Source organism: Mesocricetus auratus, unplaced genomic scaffold (assembly GCF_017639785.1).
Source record: "Mesocricetus auratus isolate SY011 unplaced genomic scaffold, BCM_Maur_2.0 Super-Scaffold_100009, whole genome shotgun sequence".
NCBI classification, from domain to species: Eukaryota; Metazoa; Chordata; class Mammalia; order Rodentia; family Cricetidae; genus Mesocricetus; species Mesocricetus auratus.
This window is the reverse complement of record NW_024429193.1, coordinates 75612419-75627521: the sequence shown is the minus strand read 5'-3', so window position 1 is coordinate 75627521 and position 15103 is coordinate 75612419. Positions and strand designations below refer to the sequence as shown.

General features: G+C 45.1%; 1 protein-coding gene across 6 annotated transcripts in view; it reads right to left on the bottom strand.

Moving 5' to 3' along the window:
• Fnip2 (folliculin interacting protein 2) overlaps window positions 1-15103 on the bottom strand; it is a 103626-nt gene that overhangs the window by 36674 nt on the left and 51849 nt on the right. For 4 of the 6 annotated variants that reach the window (XM_040752621.1, XM_040752622.1, XM_040752623.1 and 1 more), the window contains exons 4-9: window positions 13645-13745; window positions 13479-13550; window positions 10609-10709; window positions 10380-10469; window positions 8953-9024; window positions 2017-2146 (exon numbers count right to left, since the gene is read on the bottom strand). In XM_040752621.1, the coding sequence (XP_040608555.1) occupies window positions 2017-2146; window positions 8953-9024; window positions 10380-10469; window positions 10609-10709; window positions 13479-13550; window positions 13645-13745 (566 nt within the window). The remainder of the gene's footprint in view (window positions 1-2016; window positions 2147-8952; window positions 9025-10379; window positions 10470-10608; window positions 10710-13478; window positions 13551-13644; window positions 13746-15103) is intronic. The other 2 variants (XM_021230669.2, XM_021230667.2) reach the window with 1 other exon arrangement.

Genomic DNA, 15103 nt, shown 5'->3' with positions numbered 1-15103 from the left:
TGACTGTGTGACTAGGCTTTCTGAAGGTAAGACGGATCTAGGTGGAGGCCCACTGACTACCCACAGTTCTCCCTTCAGTTTGTCTTCAGGGCTCAAAGGGCCAGGTGTGGAAATGCTACAGATAGCTCCAGACATGGATCTGAAGGGATGAAAAGAGTTTACAGTGAGGAGGAGTCTTTATGGGTGGTCTTCTGCATCCATCTCTTTCCACCAGAGGCTGCAGAGTGTCAGTGACCATGGAAATGGTACCAACTTGACAGTTGATACCAACAAGTCACACTGGCCAATATTTTATCTGCATTAAAAAAATTATGTCAGGCATGGTGGCACATGCCTTTAATCCCAGCATTTGAGAGGCATAGACAGGTGGATCTATGCTGAGTCTTGAGGGCAGCGTGGTCTGCATAGTGGGTTCCGGGATAGCCAGGGCTATATAGCAACCATGTCTCAAAGAAAAATATCATTTTTATTTTGTATGTGTATATTGTTTGTGTAATGTGCCAGGCATCCATTTGGAAGTCAAAAGAGAATTTCCAGGAATTTTGTTCTCTTCTTCCACTGTGTAAGTCCTGGGGATCAAACTTGGGTCAGTAATCTTAGTCGCTGATGCCTTAACCACAGAGTCCAAGTTCTGCTTTGTTGAGACAAGGTCTCTCTGTGTAGCCCAGGCTGTACCTGGACACAGGCTTGCACAATGTCAACCTCCAAGTGCTAGGATTATAGGTGTGCACCACCAGTGTTACGTTTTCTGACATATACTAAGTATGGTCTGACTGGTTGACTTGGACACAGGCTTGCACAGTGTCAACCTCCAAGTGCTAGGATTATAGGTGTGCACCACCAGTGTTACGTTTTCTGACATATACTAAGTATTGTCTGACTGGTTGACTTGGACACAGGCTTGCACAGTGTCAACCTCCAAGTGCTAGGATTATAGGCGTGCACCACCAGTGTTACGTTTTCTGATATATACTAAGTATTGTCTGACCCGTTGACTTGCTTATCTGGTTTCACCTTCCTAACACCACTGAGGCTGAACCCACTACTAACCTAATGCACACAAGGAAGAAACACCTGCGACCTAGTCACTATGTTCCAGCACATGCCTGACACAAGGCTCCTCACCAGCCTCCAGGAGTACACACCATGCTTCTTCCCCCAGAGCTCCAATGTACTTCACACCTTCACGGTGCTGATCATGTATGCATCTTTCTCGACACCTGTCTACTGTCATCTTCCCTACTGATTGGTCATAAACTACAAGACAAGCGCAGGGCGGAGCCATCCTCGGATTCTCAAAACATATGCTCAATTCTCTTAAGTGAAAATTTTAGTGACATTCGAAAATTCCCTTTAAATTTTTAGAGCCTAGTGTAGCTATTGGTATAGCATCAAATCTATACTTTGGACACAACTAAATAAACTTCAGATTCAAAAACAAACTGAAACATAGGTAGGAAATACCTTGAGGCTATCTCTATATATACTCATATTAATGCCTGCTTAGTCTAAGAATTTAAGTCCCACAAAGGGACTATGCATCAAATACCACATTGGAATCATTGTGACCAGGGAAAGAGATTTGTCCCATCCTTTATTACTTATAGCTACGTATGGAAGGAATAAGCATGAAGAGAACACACTCACTTGAAATTACCATCAAATCTAACACACATACATTGTGTAGCTATCTGGGCATTTCCAGTATCTTCTAAATAAAAAGATGTTTTTTCAGTTGGGCATAGTGTCAGCATACTCATAATCCTAACACTTAGCAAACAGAAGCAAAGCATGGTGAGTTTGAACCCTGTCTGGGCTACATGTTGTATTTCAGGCCAACCTGCCTAGCCTTAACTTACTACTGCCTTAACGACTGAACTTGTAAACTTCCAGGCTAAGCTGGAGCTAATCGCAGGGTTTCAGGTCATCTCCTGACAACAGCAAGGAGAGCCCTGCCAGCTTTCGTAAGTTGTTTACATGAGCACTTTCCTTAGCCAGAGGAAACACGTAACTCACCTTCTTGGAAAGATGCCATTTTCCAAACTCGTTGTCTGACTGCGAAGCCAACGGCGCTGATAGCTGCTGGAAGAGGACGTAGAGGAGCTTGGAGATGGGAAGGGTGTGATCAAAAGGCTGCTCAGAGAAGCTGCAAGGAAGCACATTTCAAATGTCAGAGTCCCAGCTCACGTTCTTATAATGCCCACTACAATTACGCTCAGTACCGTGAGCTATACTTTTACAGTGGATTCCAGAGGCTTACTCAGAGCCCGTGCAGAAAGCTAGGCTTGCCAGCGTGCACTTATAATCCTGGCGCTGGGAGGGAGAGAGAGGAGAACCTCTGAGGCTCACTGGCCAGTCATCCTAGCCAAACCAGAGGCCCACCTCATGGGAAAAGACCCCATCTCAGAAAGCAAATGCACCCAAGGTGGACTCTGACAGAAACTCACACAGCACATATGTGTACATCTGTATAGCATGTTCACTGTGCTCCCAAACACACACATGAATGCATAAATAATAAATAAATAAATAATAGATTCTATGCCAGGCATGGTGGTAAAATCCTATAACTTCAGTATTAGAGATGCAGAGATAGGAAGATCTTGAGGTCTAGGCCAGCTTCACTATGTAATTTCAAGGTGTAGGCTAGCCTGAGCTATATAACCTCCCTAGTCATCCCCCAGAAGGAGTTTAAGATGACAAATTTACATGTAATGTGTATTTCAACACCGTAAACACACACACATACTTAAGCTAAAAATTTGGATTCTACCAATCATATCCAGCAGGGGGAGACTAAAATTTCTGTCTTCCAAAATTTTCTATATAGGAGGGGAAAAAATCACACACATAATTTTTTGACACAGTATCTGTTGCTCTGCAGTCTAAGTTGTCCTTGAACTCCTAATCCTCCTGTCTCAACCTCCCCAGGGTTGGGATTACAGATGCACATCCCCACACTTTAAAAAGGACGTAAGAATGCTAGCCTACACACACCCAGCCATCTTCTATTCTTGGCCACATGGATTCCTAATCCACGTTCCACCAACCCTATCAGTGCACACACGATCAGGCTTTACACTACAAAGGAAAACGGAATTATTGTTCCTTCCGTTGGAGTACGCACTCAGGACTTCTAAGAATACAGCCCATGTATAGAACTTAATCAACATCCCATTACAAAAAGCTAGCTTACATTTCGTACTGGCTGGTTTTGTGTGTAAACCTGGCACAAGTTAGAGTCACAGAGACGAAGGCGCCTCAGCTGAGGTAATGCCTCCATGAGACCCAGCTGTAAAGCATCTTCTCATTTAGTGATCAGTGAGGGGGCGCCCAGCCCATGGCGGGTAGTGCCATCCCTGAGCTGTTGGTCCTGGGTTCTATAAGAAGGTGGGTTGAGCAAACCAGGCGGAGCAAGCCAGCAAGCAGCATTCCTCCATGGCCTCTGCATCAGCTCCTGTGTCCAGGTTCCTGCCCTGTTTGAGTTCTTGTCCTGACTTCCTTCAGCAACAAACAATGCTGAAGTGTAACCCTAGTAAACCCTTGCCTCCACAACTTACTTTCTGTTGCAGCAATAGGAACCCTAGCTAAGACACATGTCTTTCTTCCTTTTGCCTATTTCTTCACTCTCTATTTGGAGGTAAAATTTACGCAAAGTAACCAATTCATCCATATAAGATATGAGATTCCTCTCTGTCTGTCTCCCTCCCTCTCCTGTCTGTCTGTCTGTCTCTCCCTCTCTCTCCCTCTCCCTCCCTCTCCCTTTCTCCCTCCCTCCCTCCTCTCTCTCTCTCTCTCTCTCTCTCTCTCTCTCTCTCTCTCTCTCTCTCTCTCTCTCTTCCTCCCTCCCTCTCCCTCTGGCTGTCCTGAAACCACTATATAGATCAGGGCAGCCTCAAACTCACAGAGATCTACACGCCTCTGACTCTCATTTTCAAATACAGAAAACTCTTACCTTTCTCTAGCTCCTTTTCGTCCCCATGTCTGAACAAACTATTTCTAGTCTTAAATATTTTTTTTGTATAGCCTACACTTGCAGTAAATGATTTTGAACTATAGCAACTATTCTGAAAATAAATTACTAGGCTTGGTGGTTTGAGTTAGAAATGAGCCCCCATAGACTCATATTTGAATGCTTGGCACTCTGTGGAACTGTTTGGGAAGTTTGGGCCTTGGAGGAGGTGTGTCACTGGGGGGGTCGGCTTTGAGGTTTAAACACCACACTAGCCTGCCCCCCACCCCCCACCCCTTGCCTACTGCCTGCGGATCAGGATATAAAGCACCCTGCCTGCCTGCCACCACGCTCCCTGCCATGATGACCCTCTGAAACAGTAAGCAAGACGCCAATTAAATGCTTCTCTTATAAGCTATTTGGTCATGGTGTCTCTTCACAGCAATAGAACATTAACTAAGATGCTAGGGTTTTAAGTAATGGATGACAGAAGTAAATTCTTTACTCTCTGGTCAGAGAAAATCTTATGGTACTCAGTTAAAATGCCACCAAGAGGCTCAAGGCTCAAATCAGCTGCCTGTTCTACATGAAGAAAACTGAAGAATGTTACTAAATGTGTAGAATATTATCTTAAGGTGTGTGACTTTTGTTTATGCTGCATTTATTTAACTCGGTGAAGCTGTGGTTCTTTGCTTGTCTAAATCACCTGATATTCTAACAGCCAATAGCAAGGCAGGAGTTATGGCTAGGCGGTGCTGACAGGCAGAGAGTATACCCAGAAGAAGAAACAAAGAAAAGCAGCAAGAGAGCATGGAGAGGAGGATGCAGTGGCCAGCCACCAAGCCACCCCATCATCAGCCATGAGCCACCAAGCCACCCCATCAGCCATGGGCCACCAAGCCACCCATCAGCCATGGGCAAAGAGTAAAGTAAGATTTACAAAAGAGAAGGATAAAGGCCCAGAGGCAAAAAAGCAGATGGGATAATTTAAGAAAAGCTGACAGGAAACAAACCAAGCTAAGGCTGGGTGTTCATAACTAAGAATAATTTATTGTGATTTTATTTGGGAGCTGGGTGGCAGGTCCCACAAAGGAGCCAAAAAGACCCCCAAAATAATATCATAATAATATCATAATAATAATAATAATAATAATAATAATAAACCACTACTGGAGAAGTGGCTCAGCAGCTAAGAGTGCCTCCTGCCACTGAGGGTGGATGGTGCTGACAAGCCCTACCTTCTGCAGCCACCCAAACATACTGATCTGAGAGACACTGCGGGTTCACACGCCCACTCCAAGTCAACCTGCAGGGTCCCAGCCTGTCCACTCCTGGACACCTTCCAGCCTCACTCATCAGAACTTTGTCTCACCCACAACTCTGCAAAACCTGTTCCCGCCACAGTCCTCAGTACCAAAAGTACTGTTTGCTCTGCACTCACGGAGCGGGGCCCCTCCGGCATGTTAAGTCTCAACTGCAGTCTTCCCTTCTCAAGCCTTCCCCTGCACACCCGGATAGTTTCTTCCCCTCAGTGATAAGCTGTGCTGTAGCAAACACTTAAGTTTTTCTCTCTGACATGGGGTCAACTTCCTGAATACAATAATAATCTATTTATTCAAGTAATACTGACAGTTCTTCAAAGGTTTTGCTCCCTTAGACACTTGGAAAGCTATCAGGTTCCTTAAAATTTAGTATGTACTTATTTTAAAACACAGTAAAGTGACAGCAATTAAAAAGCTAGTAAGTGCCGGGCGTTGGTGGCGCACGCCTTTAATCCCAGCACTCGGGAGGCAGAGGCAGGCGGATCTCTGTGAGTTCGAGACCAGCCTGGACTACCAAGTGAGTTCCAGGACAGCCTCCAAAGCCACAGAGAAACCCTGTCTCGAAAAACAAAAAAAACAAAACAAAACAAAACAAAAAGCTAGTAAGTTATCTAACAGAAAGTTAATTTTTAAAAAAGCAAACTTAATAAAATTTATAGGCAATACATTTTTAGCTCCTAAACCACAAAATAAGATTCTAGAAGGTCCCCTAAGCTGCACTTGGTGTCACAGGCCTACAACTCCAGCTACTCAGGAGCCTGGGCTATTACAGAGATGAGTCCATGCCCTGCCAGTCTCCTCAAGGAGAAGGGGGCTGGAGATACACTTTAGCAGCACAAAAGTTGCCCAGTCTGGGCAAGGCCTGCATCACTGGCAAACCAGTGAAGTCTTCAAAAGCACCATGTAAGTTTTAACAGTCCCAGAAAAAGCCCTGGAATAAAAATAACACCTTTCAAAACATCTCAAAGTTTCTGAAGTTGCTAGGACATAAAACTCAGGACCAGCTTTACTGACAACTCTTGTACTCCAAACTGATGTCCCACGTTGAAGCAGGACAGACAGACAGGGAAACGTATGTGGACATAGGAAAGGGAGGAGACTCTTGCCAGCTGAGCATCAAGAATTCCAGCACAAACCTGGGGTGTTGGTGCACGCCTTTAATCCCGGCACTTGGGAGACAGAGCGATCTCTGTTAGTGGTTTACAGAGTGACATTTGCTTAAGGACTTTCTCCTTTCCCAATGGTAAACTGCAGTTTCTAATCTGACCAGGAAGGTCCTCGATGGTAAAAGGATATGCCCAACCTTGTACAACCCTAGTGGCTCCTGGTGACATAACGTGATAGCAATCTAAATGTCACATACAGCTGAAACGCGTGACTCCCCGTTGAGGTCGCTGCCACACAGAGGTCTTACTTTCTCCCCAGGTTCTCCTTTCTCTCTCTCAACCCTTGTGCTTAAAACCGCTACTAAGAATATCTTCTATAAGCTCCAACTCTTGCTTCATAGTGGCTCGCTCTGTAATTCTTTTCTGTGTTGAAGCCACAAATTCTGGGTTTGCCCGAGTCAAGGTCCCTAAAAGGATTATGGGAACTCCCCAGGCTGCCATGGGTTACAGTATGGAGCGGGGGGGGGGCCCTGTCCCTGCCACCACCAACAGAGTTATTCAACAGCTGAATATCGTTATCCACAGGCTGGGCTCTAAGAATGAAGAGTCTATAAAAGCTACAAAAATTCTAAAGCTGGCCCTTTCTTTTTCCATATAAATAAAACTTACTGAGTCTGGCTTTTGTGTGATATTTTCATTCAAATTACACTGGATCTATGGATTGATTTGTAGACCTTGTTAAGAAGGATTTTTTTGTTTTTGTTTTTCGAGACAGGGTTTCCCTGTGTAACAGCCTTAGCAGTCCTGGAATGAGCTCGAACTTAAGGTTTTAGTAAAGTTCTAATGTTTCCTGTTATTTCTAGATCCCTTACAGTTTGGCTGCTACATTACTTTTTAATGTTCTATTTTTTTTCTCTTAAATACGCATTTAAGAACACAAGTTAACAAAGGGCAAGGCTAAATGAGGGTAGGAAGCTCGACTGGTAAAGTGCTGCTCTCGCAAGATGCAAGCCTGGAGACCTGAGTTCAAGTCCGGCGCCTGCGTAAAAGGCCATGCAGTGCCCTTACAATTCCAGCACGGGAAGTGGAGACCAGCAGGTCTCGGGGGCTTGACGGCCATGTAGCCCAGCCTACTCAGTGAGTGCTAGCAAAATGCAAAAACACCCCTAAACAATAAGGTTTATGGTTCCCCATCCCTGCCCACTGCAAGCTCCAGTCAGTCCCGCCCACACGGGTCACAGGACAGAGACTGAGACCCAAGATGCTATGCTTGCTTGTTAATGCGCACAGAGGCTTTGCGCAGCAGTGGAACTCAAAAGCTCAGTACCCAGGGACCCACAAAGAAGGATGAAACCATCCTGAGCAACATTACGTATGAACAAATGTAGTTCACTTACTAAGGGCGTTTTATTTTCTTGTTTTGTTTTTTGAGACAGGGTCTCAGTATGTAATCCTGGATGGTCTCCAAGTCACAGAGAGCTACCAGCCACTGCCTCCAGAGTACCAGGATTAAAGGTGCTGTGTGCCACCACACACAACTACATATGATCTTGCATCTTTTCAGATTCTGCTGGCACTCAGTGAAACGGCACAGGTTTACTCAATGAAGTCACATTTCCGATCAAAGGCCTCAAAAGCACAACTTCACAGAAATGATGGGGGAAAAACAAAATGAATCCATTTTAACCATAAATAAAATCCTTTCACTTCAAAACACATATGTAAACCAGACGGGGAAATCCAGCACCTGTTATTTCATTGGGGACTGGGAGAACAGAACTGAACAGGTGAGGGGTAAAGGAGTCAGTATTCACCCAGAAGAACACAGGGCTTTATAGAGACAGAATCTGGGAGCCACAGCGCGTGATAAATGGATGGAAAAGATAGGAGGGAAGATACCAAGACCTGAGTCTAGTGTCACTCAGTTGATGGCCCCTGGCAAAGGAGTGTCATGTCACAGAACAAACCAGTAGGACTTCCCTGGATCTCCCTGGGAGGCTGCCTGTAAGCCTCCTGGTCCTTGAATCATGGAACAAACCTCAGATCTGAACCACACATTTAAAATCAAGAACTGACGTGTATAAGAAAGGGTATTGGGCAAGGTTAGGGCTCCAAGGGAGCAGAAAAGGGTACTGAGACATATTTCAGATCAGCATCACAGGACAGAAAGGGTAGGCAAGCCAGCTGGCGGCACCTCCCACTGTCATAGGCAGACTGACCACGGCAGGCCTATTCTGTCCCCACTGAGCAGACAGCAAGCAAATTCCTAGTACACCTGGCACAGTGGCTTCCCGCTGGGAGAGGTTTGAGTATTAGATAAAACTAGTTTGTGTGCACCATCATTCGTAGATGCCGAACATCAAAGTTCCACAGCCTCGGGCACGTGAGACTTAGAAGTCAGAGAAGAGAAAGAAAAGAGAGGGAGGGAGGGAGGAAGGGAGGGAGGGAGGGAGGGAGGGGGAACAGAAGGCAGGGGCTACGTTTCTGTTTCCTGCTTCCCATCACGGAGAGCCTACCGCCTTCCGTCACGGAGAGCCTACCGCCGCATTACTCGAGCCAGTAAAGGAGGTACCTGAGCGAGCGATGCCACTGTCCCTGTCTTCACTCTGCCCTCTGCTTGGCATATCGACCGGCGTGCTGTGTGCTGAGACAGACAAGAAAAACATCATCAGGCTCTGCGAAGACGACATTCCCAAAATGACCTCATGCAATCTTTAAGATTTCAAAAAGGAGCCTACTGCTATTGAGGAGGGGCCTAATACACGACAGAGGTTAACTAGGTAGCGAGTTAAATACATAAAAAGGTAGCAAGAAATGAAGAAACAAAACCAACAGGCCATTGCCCTTATGCTGGGTCCTGTAGACATGTACAACAACCCATCCATGCAGTTAATACCATCAGCATTCTAGTGTAGCCATTTCTTCTTTATTTATGGTATTTAAACAGCACAATATTTTCAGAATGCTTTATTATTAGTTTCAGTAACAGCTGTAGGCAGCTTAGGAAGAGAAATAGTCAGAAATCGCTTTACAAATCTAGAAATGTTTATTTATAACCTACTCTTTCAGCAGGCAGAAAACATTAATTTTCTAACAGTTTTTTCCTCTTGTTCTTTTTCCCATACATGGTATTATAATAGCTATTCAGAAGAACTCATCCTGGCATAAATTGGAAAACACTCTTAAATAGCATATGTGTCTAGAAGGCTTCAGGCTGACTGAGCTGCAGATTTACTGGGCTGAATGGTAAGGGTGTTCTCGTAAATTTTACAACAAACATTAAGTCACTGTTGTGGCTGAATATCATACCTGCTAGCATTTTTTGGAAACATGTTTAGGTCCCAAGTTTTAAAGGCGCTATAAAGACATGCTATCCTTGGTCTAAGTAGCTGGGACAGCAGAGCCGTTTCAATTAGGCATCAGAAAACTATGATGGGTAGTATATTTCAGGGTATCAAAAGGAACAGAATGGAAAATCCCATTCCTCACAACTTTAACTTAGTCATGAAGATTGCTCGCACTTGCTAATCACGCTACAACAGACATTGAAAACCTCCGTTGGCAAGGCCAGTTACATCTCAGAAAGTACCCAGGATACCAAGGTGAGAGAGACCTGATTGTACCCTCCCGTGCTCCTACTAGAGTGACTTAGAAACTCCATGCAGGGAAGGGTGCAGGGAAGTTAACGGATAAAAGATGGCACGGCAAAGAGAGCCAGATGACAGCAGCAGAGGCAGCCTAGGGAAATCAGAAGAAATTAATTCTCCTAGAAACACGAAGGGCTCCTTTAAGGTCAAAGCCAGCTCGCATCTGGACCACTAACAAAAACATTCCACAACAGAGGTTGTTCAGGGATGGACAACTCTGGCCGCATTGGAAACTGGCATCTCCCGCCACAAAAGCCCTTTGGGTTTCTAAAGAAGAATACGTGGATTTTTTTTTTCTGCACAGGCGTTACGATGTGTGGGGGCCACAGCGTGCTCAGCATTCCACACAAACCTGAAAAGAAGGAGGCACTGCGGGTGAGCCGGAGCGCTCCTCCTTCGGACAGCCCCTGCAGCAGTCTCCCGCTGCACGCCTGCAGCAGACCTAGGGCAGAGCACAGAGGACGCAGGGCACACACGCAAAAACACCAGTTAAAGAACGCAGAACGCAACAAACTCAAATGAAGCAAACCGCGCCCCCGACAGCAGCACACGGGGACCTTCTGCTGAGCGGCTCGGTTTACCTAGGTTACTTGCAGTGCGGCAAGGGCCCAAACTGTTCTGATTGGTGTTCAGCTTTCCAGCCTGAGGATCTTGGTTGATGTATTCAAAGCTGTCCTGCAGGCTAAACCAAGAGGAGAATGGAGAGGAGGGGTGAGACCATCAAGAGATTAACAAAAGTTTTTAAATAGGTTCCTAACTACAGTCAACAACTGATCAGTCACTCGGAATTTCCCTTTGTAAATAAAGTTTCACGTCTACCAAGGGGAGTGAAGATGGTAGGTTGGGAGGAATTTGTTGGAGGAAAACAAAACACGTTTTGGAAGTGGCCAGTCCACAGGACTACCTGCACAACTGCATTCATAACCACGTCATAATCTGAAGTGAAACTCCAACTGTACTTGAGTAACTGACACCTTCCGCACTGCTCTTCATCTTTAAATTCTGTCTTAGACAATAATACCTGCGAAGCTACTATTCACCTCAAGGGTTTTCTTTTTTTGTTCCTCCACCCTAAGCATTTTCAATAAACACACAAAATGAAATAATTCAAATCCTGGTTAATATCTATTAATGATTTAGCAACTTGGTTCAGAGGGAAGGCATCAGAAATTAGGATTCACCTTAAGAAAATTAGAATTATTCATAAAAATGAGTGGAGAAAAAATTTTAAGTACGTTATATTAGCAAGATAACACGGTACAATAAAACTAAAACAATTTTTTACTTAAGTCTGAGTTCAACATTTTATTGTAGTTAGTGGGGAAAACAAAAATTTTAGGTTATTCCAAAGACTTGAAAAAAAACTCATAAAAACAAGTGTCACCCAGGTATGGCGGTGCATGCCTATGATCCCAGCATTCACAAAGTAGAGGCAAATGGACGTTGAGTTCCATGCCAGCCTGGGCTACAGCTACACAGATCATGTCTGAACAGCTCCCACCACCAGAATAAGAAATAAACACCAAGTCCCATATGAGCTTAAGTAGCAGTGTTCCAAAGGAAAGTGTTCAAACTATCTTGTTGAAAAGTAAGCAAAAAGTTACTCAGTGGTACCAAAATATGCAGTGGAGTATATATTTGACTTTCTAGACTTATCAGGAAAAACTGCCTTCGTTTTGTCACTAATCATGCCCCTTAATTGATGCCCTGTGAGATCTGCATTAAAAGTGTAACAAGTCAGCTATTTCATTAAAAAATGTAAACTGAGCATGGTAGCTCCTGTCTGTAATCCCAGCACTCAGGGGCTGAGGAAGAAGAGCCACGGGTTCAAGGTCATCATGGGCTGCATAGTGAGTTTTGGCCATTCTGAGCCACACAGAGTTCTAGGCTAGTTTGACTATATAATGAGTTCAAGGCAGAGCTAGGTCTATAGAGTGAACCAATCATCTCTGCTTGAAAGTTCAAGATGTATAAAGAGATGTTCCTGACACCACTCCAGGGTATGGGTGAGGGGAAAGGCTTTTATTGTAGATATGAGGGAGGGTAGAGCCAGATGCATCTGAAAGAGCTGAGAGCAGAGAAAGCAGTCCACTGAATATGGTCAGCAGACTGGACTGGGCAGCGAGAGGAGGGTGGGGATCCAGAGAGGAAGACAGTGTGGAGGGAGGGAGGGAGGGAGGGAGGGAGGGAGGGAGGGAGGGAGGGAGGGAGGGAGGGGAGCATAGCCACAACACCAGGGTTATTTAAGAAGAATGAAAAGCTGAGGGAGGGCAGCTCCTGAGTCTGAGAACTGAGAGAGCCGGGAGGCCCAATGTGTATGCTAAGAGGCGTCACAGATAGCCATTTGTCCCTTCTGACGGGGATAAGGAAATGGCTTCTTTGGTAGAGGGAATGGAGCAAGAATTGGGGGAAGTGGAGTTTCCTTTGGAGCTGATGGGGGGCACCAGGAATGAAAAGAAAAAGATTGCCTGGCCCAAGTACCCATCAGCCACTAACGCTAACCTCACTACTTAGGCTAACTGCATTGCAGCTGGAGAAGCTATACTGTTTCACTGTTTCCAAGGTAGACTACTGAAGCTGGGAGCGGTGGCTCACAACTGTAAACCCAATATTCAGGAGGCTGAGACAGGAGGATTACCATGAATCTGAGGAGAGGCTAGGCTAGACCCTGTCTCCCCCGACCCCCCCCCACACGAATTAAGAAACAAAACAAAAAAAAGCCAACCAACTAAACAAACAAAACCAAAACAAAGCAGCCCTGTCCTCTTCCCCTTATTTTATATTTTCCTGAGAATTAAAACTTGGTGCCTGAGAGCAGAACAAAGGAGAATACTAGATGGGTATCCAAAACAAGTCATTTGTCAAGCTGGGATAGAATAATTCATGCCTCTGCCAGGCACACATGAGCTCTGGGTCCTCTCACTCCAGCACACATGAGCTCTGGGTCCTCTCACTCCAGCACACATGAGCTCTGGGTCCTCTCTCTCTAGCACACATGAGCTCTGGGTCCTCTCTCTATCTCCAGCACACATGAGCTCTGGGTCCTCTCTCTATCTCCAGCACTCTATAAATTGGGTACAGTGGCACACACTTATCACCCCAGCACTCTGAGAGGCAGAAGGATCACGAGTTCAAGGCCATCTTCAGCTACACAGTAAGTTTCCGCTGAGTTCAAGGTCAGCCTGGGACCTTGAGACCTTTTCTCAAAAGATAGTCAATCTGTGTGGACCTTGAGACCTTTTCTCAAAAGATAGTCAATCTGTCTTTAGCGCCACTTGAGAAAATCCCAAGGTTTTTACTTGCTGTTATTAGAAAATGACTAAAACCTCTTTGTTAAGCTGCTCTCATCTTGCTATCGATTTAAAAAATGTCTTATAACCTCAAAGAACTTATCTAGAAACAGAAGCATAAAAACATAGGAAGAAGGGGGGATGCAAAGTCCCACACTTACTTATTTGTACTTCCACAGAAGCTACCCATTCCAGCAGAAAAGACTTTACTAATCATCAGCTGTGGAGGAGAACTGAAAAAAACATAAGGGGGAGAAATGTACTTTTTAAACGAAGAGGTCAGCATCAGCATTCCCGATCTCACAGCTAGCACGAGGGCAACCTCACCGTATGTAGTGAATCTTCAGGGTGGAGCCTTTGTAGCTCATCGCAACAGAGCCGAACATCATTTCCCCAAGCATGTTGACATCGGAAGCTGGTCTTGTGTACTGTGCACAAGAAGTAAGACTCAGTTAGAACACAACATGGAAAAATGCAATAGAAAACACCACCTGCTAATCTTTGGGTCTCTGGTTCATCTCACAATCATCACCTACACAGTGATCACCTGCTATAGTTCCCAAATGTTACTATTTTTATTCCTTTCTTATATATAATATGCTCACACAACCAAGTCTATCCATCTCCATTTATAAATTCTAACTATGAAAGAAACAGGTGCTCTCCTCTTTGGGTACATAGTAGATCCTGAAAAAGAAACATGGTTTTAGTGTTATTCGACTGAATAATTACTAGTTGTGGTCACCTGAATGAGAATGTTCCCCCATGAGCTCAGATAGCTGAACACTTGGTCGCCAGTTGGTGTTTGGGTAGGTTTGGGACGTGTGGTCTTGCTAAAAGAAAGTGCTTCACTAGGGGCTGACTTTGAGAGCTAAGACTCCTGCTGCTTTCAGAGTGATTCTGCTTCATGGTTGATGTTCGAGATGTGACCCCAGCTTCCTGCTCCTGCTCCCCGTGTTTGGTCTGCCATCATGGGCTCTGACCCTCTGGAGCCATAAACCCAGACAAACTCCTTCTGTAGGTTGCCTTGGTCATGGCACTTTACCAGGGCCAAGAAAGCTGACCGCCACAGCGGTGTCCACACAGGACTTTGTGAGCACCTGGGAGACAAAGGTGATCTTGTTGCTCTAAAATTTTACAAGGGTATTTCAGAAACACTTCCAGCTTCTACCAGCTTCTCGTGCCTTTTTAACATCCTTTACCTTAAAGACCGAGGTGCTGAGTGCCAGCTTCTGAACACAGAAGCCTGGGTTTGCCTGACTGATCCAGTCTGCTCTGATCACCTCCATGTCCCGCTTCCCTCAAATCCAGTAGACATGTTCTCACCTACTCCACCAACATCTCATTTGACACCACTCCCTTCCTACTCAAATCTATTCCTTCTCAAATCTCTCCTTGAACATACTGCTCCTGACCACACTCCAGCCCATTCCCACCATTCCTTTGCTTCGTTATTTACAAGAAAAACCCCTATGACTTATATCTAGGTCAACACCTCTCCCCTTCAGCTATAAAATGTCTTAGAGCAGTGGTTCCAACCTTCCTAATGCTGTGACCCCTTATTACAGTTCCTCATGTGGTGACACCCAACCACGAAACTATTTTGTTGCTACTTCCTAACCGTAATTTTGCTACTGTTATGAATCAAAATGTAAATACCTGGTATGCAGCATGTCGCTACCCACAGGTTGAGAAACACTGTCTTAGCTACTGCTCATTCATGCTGACTTTCTAAGGACAGGTCAAAGAAAGGTGTGAAACAAACCAGTGTGCTACCATCACACCA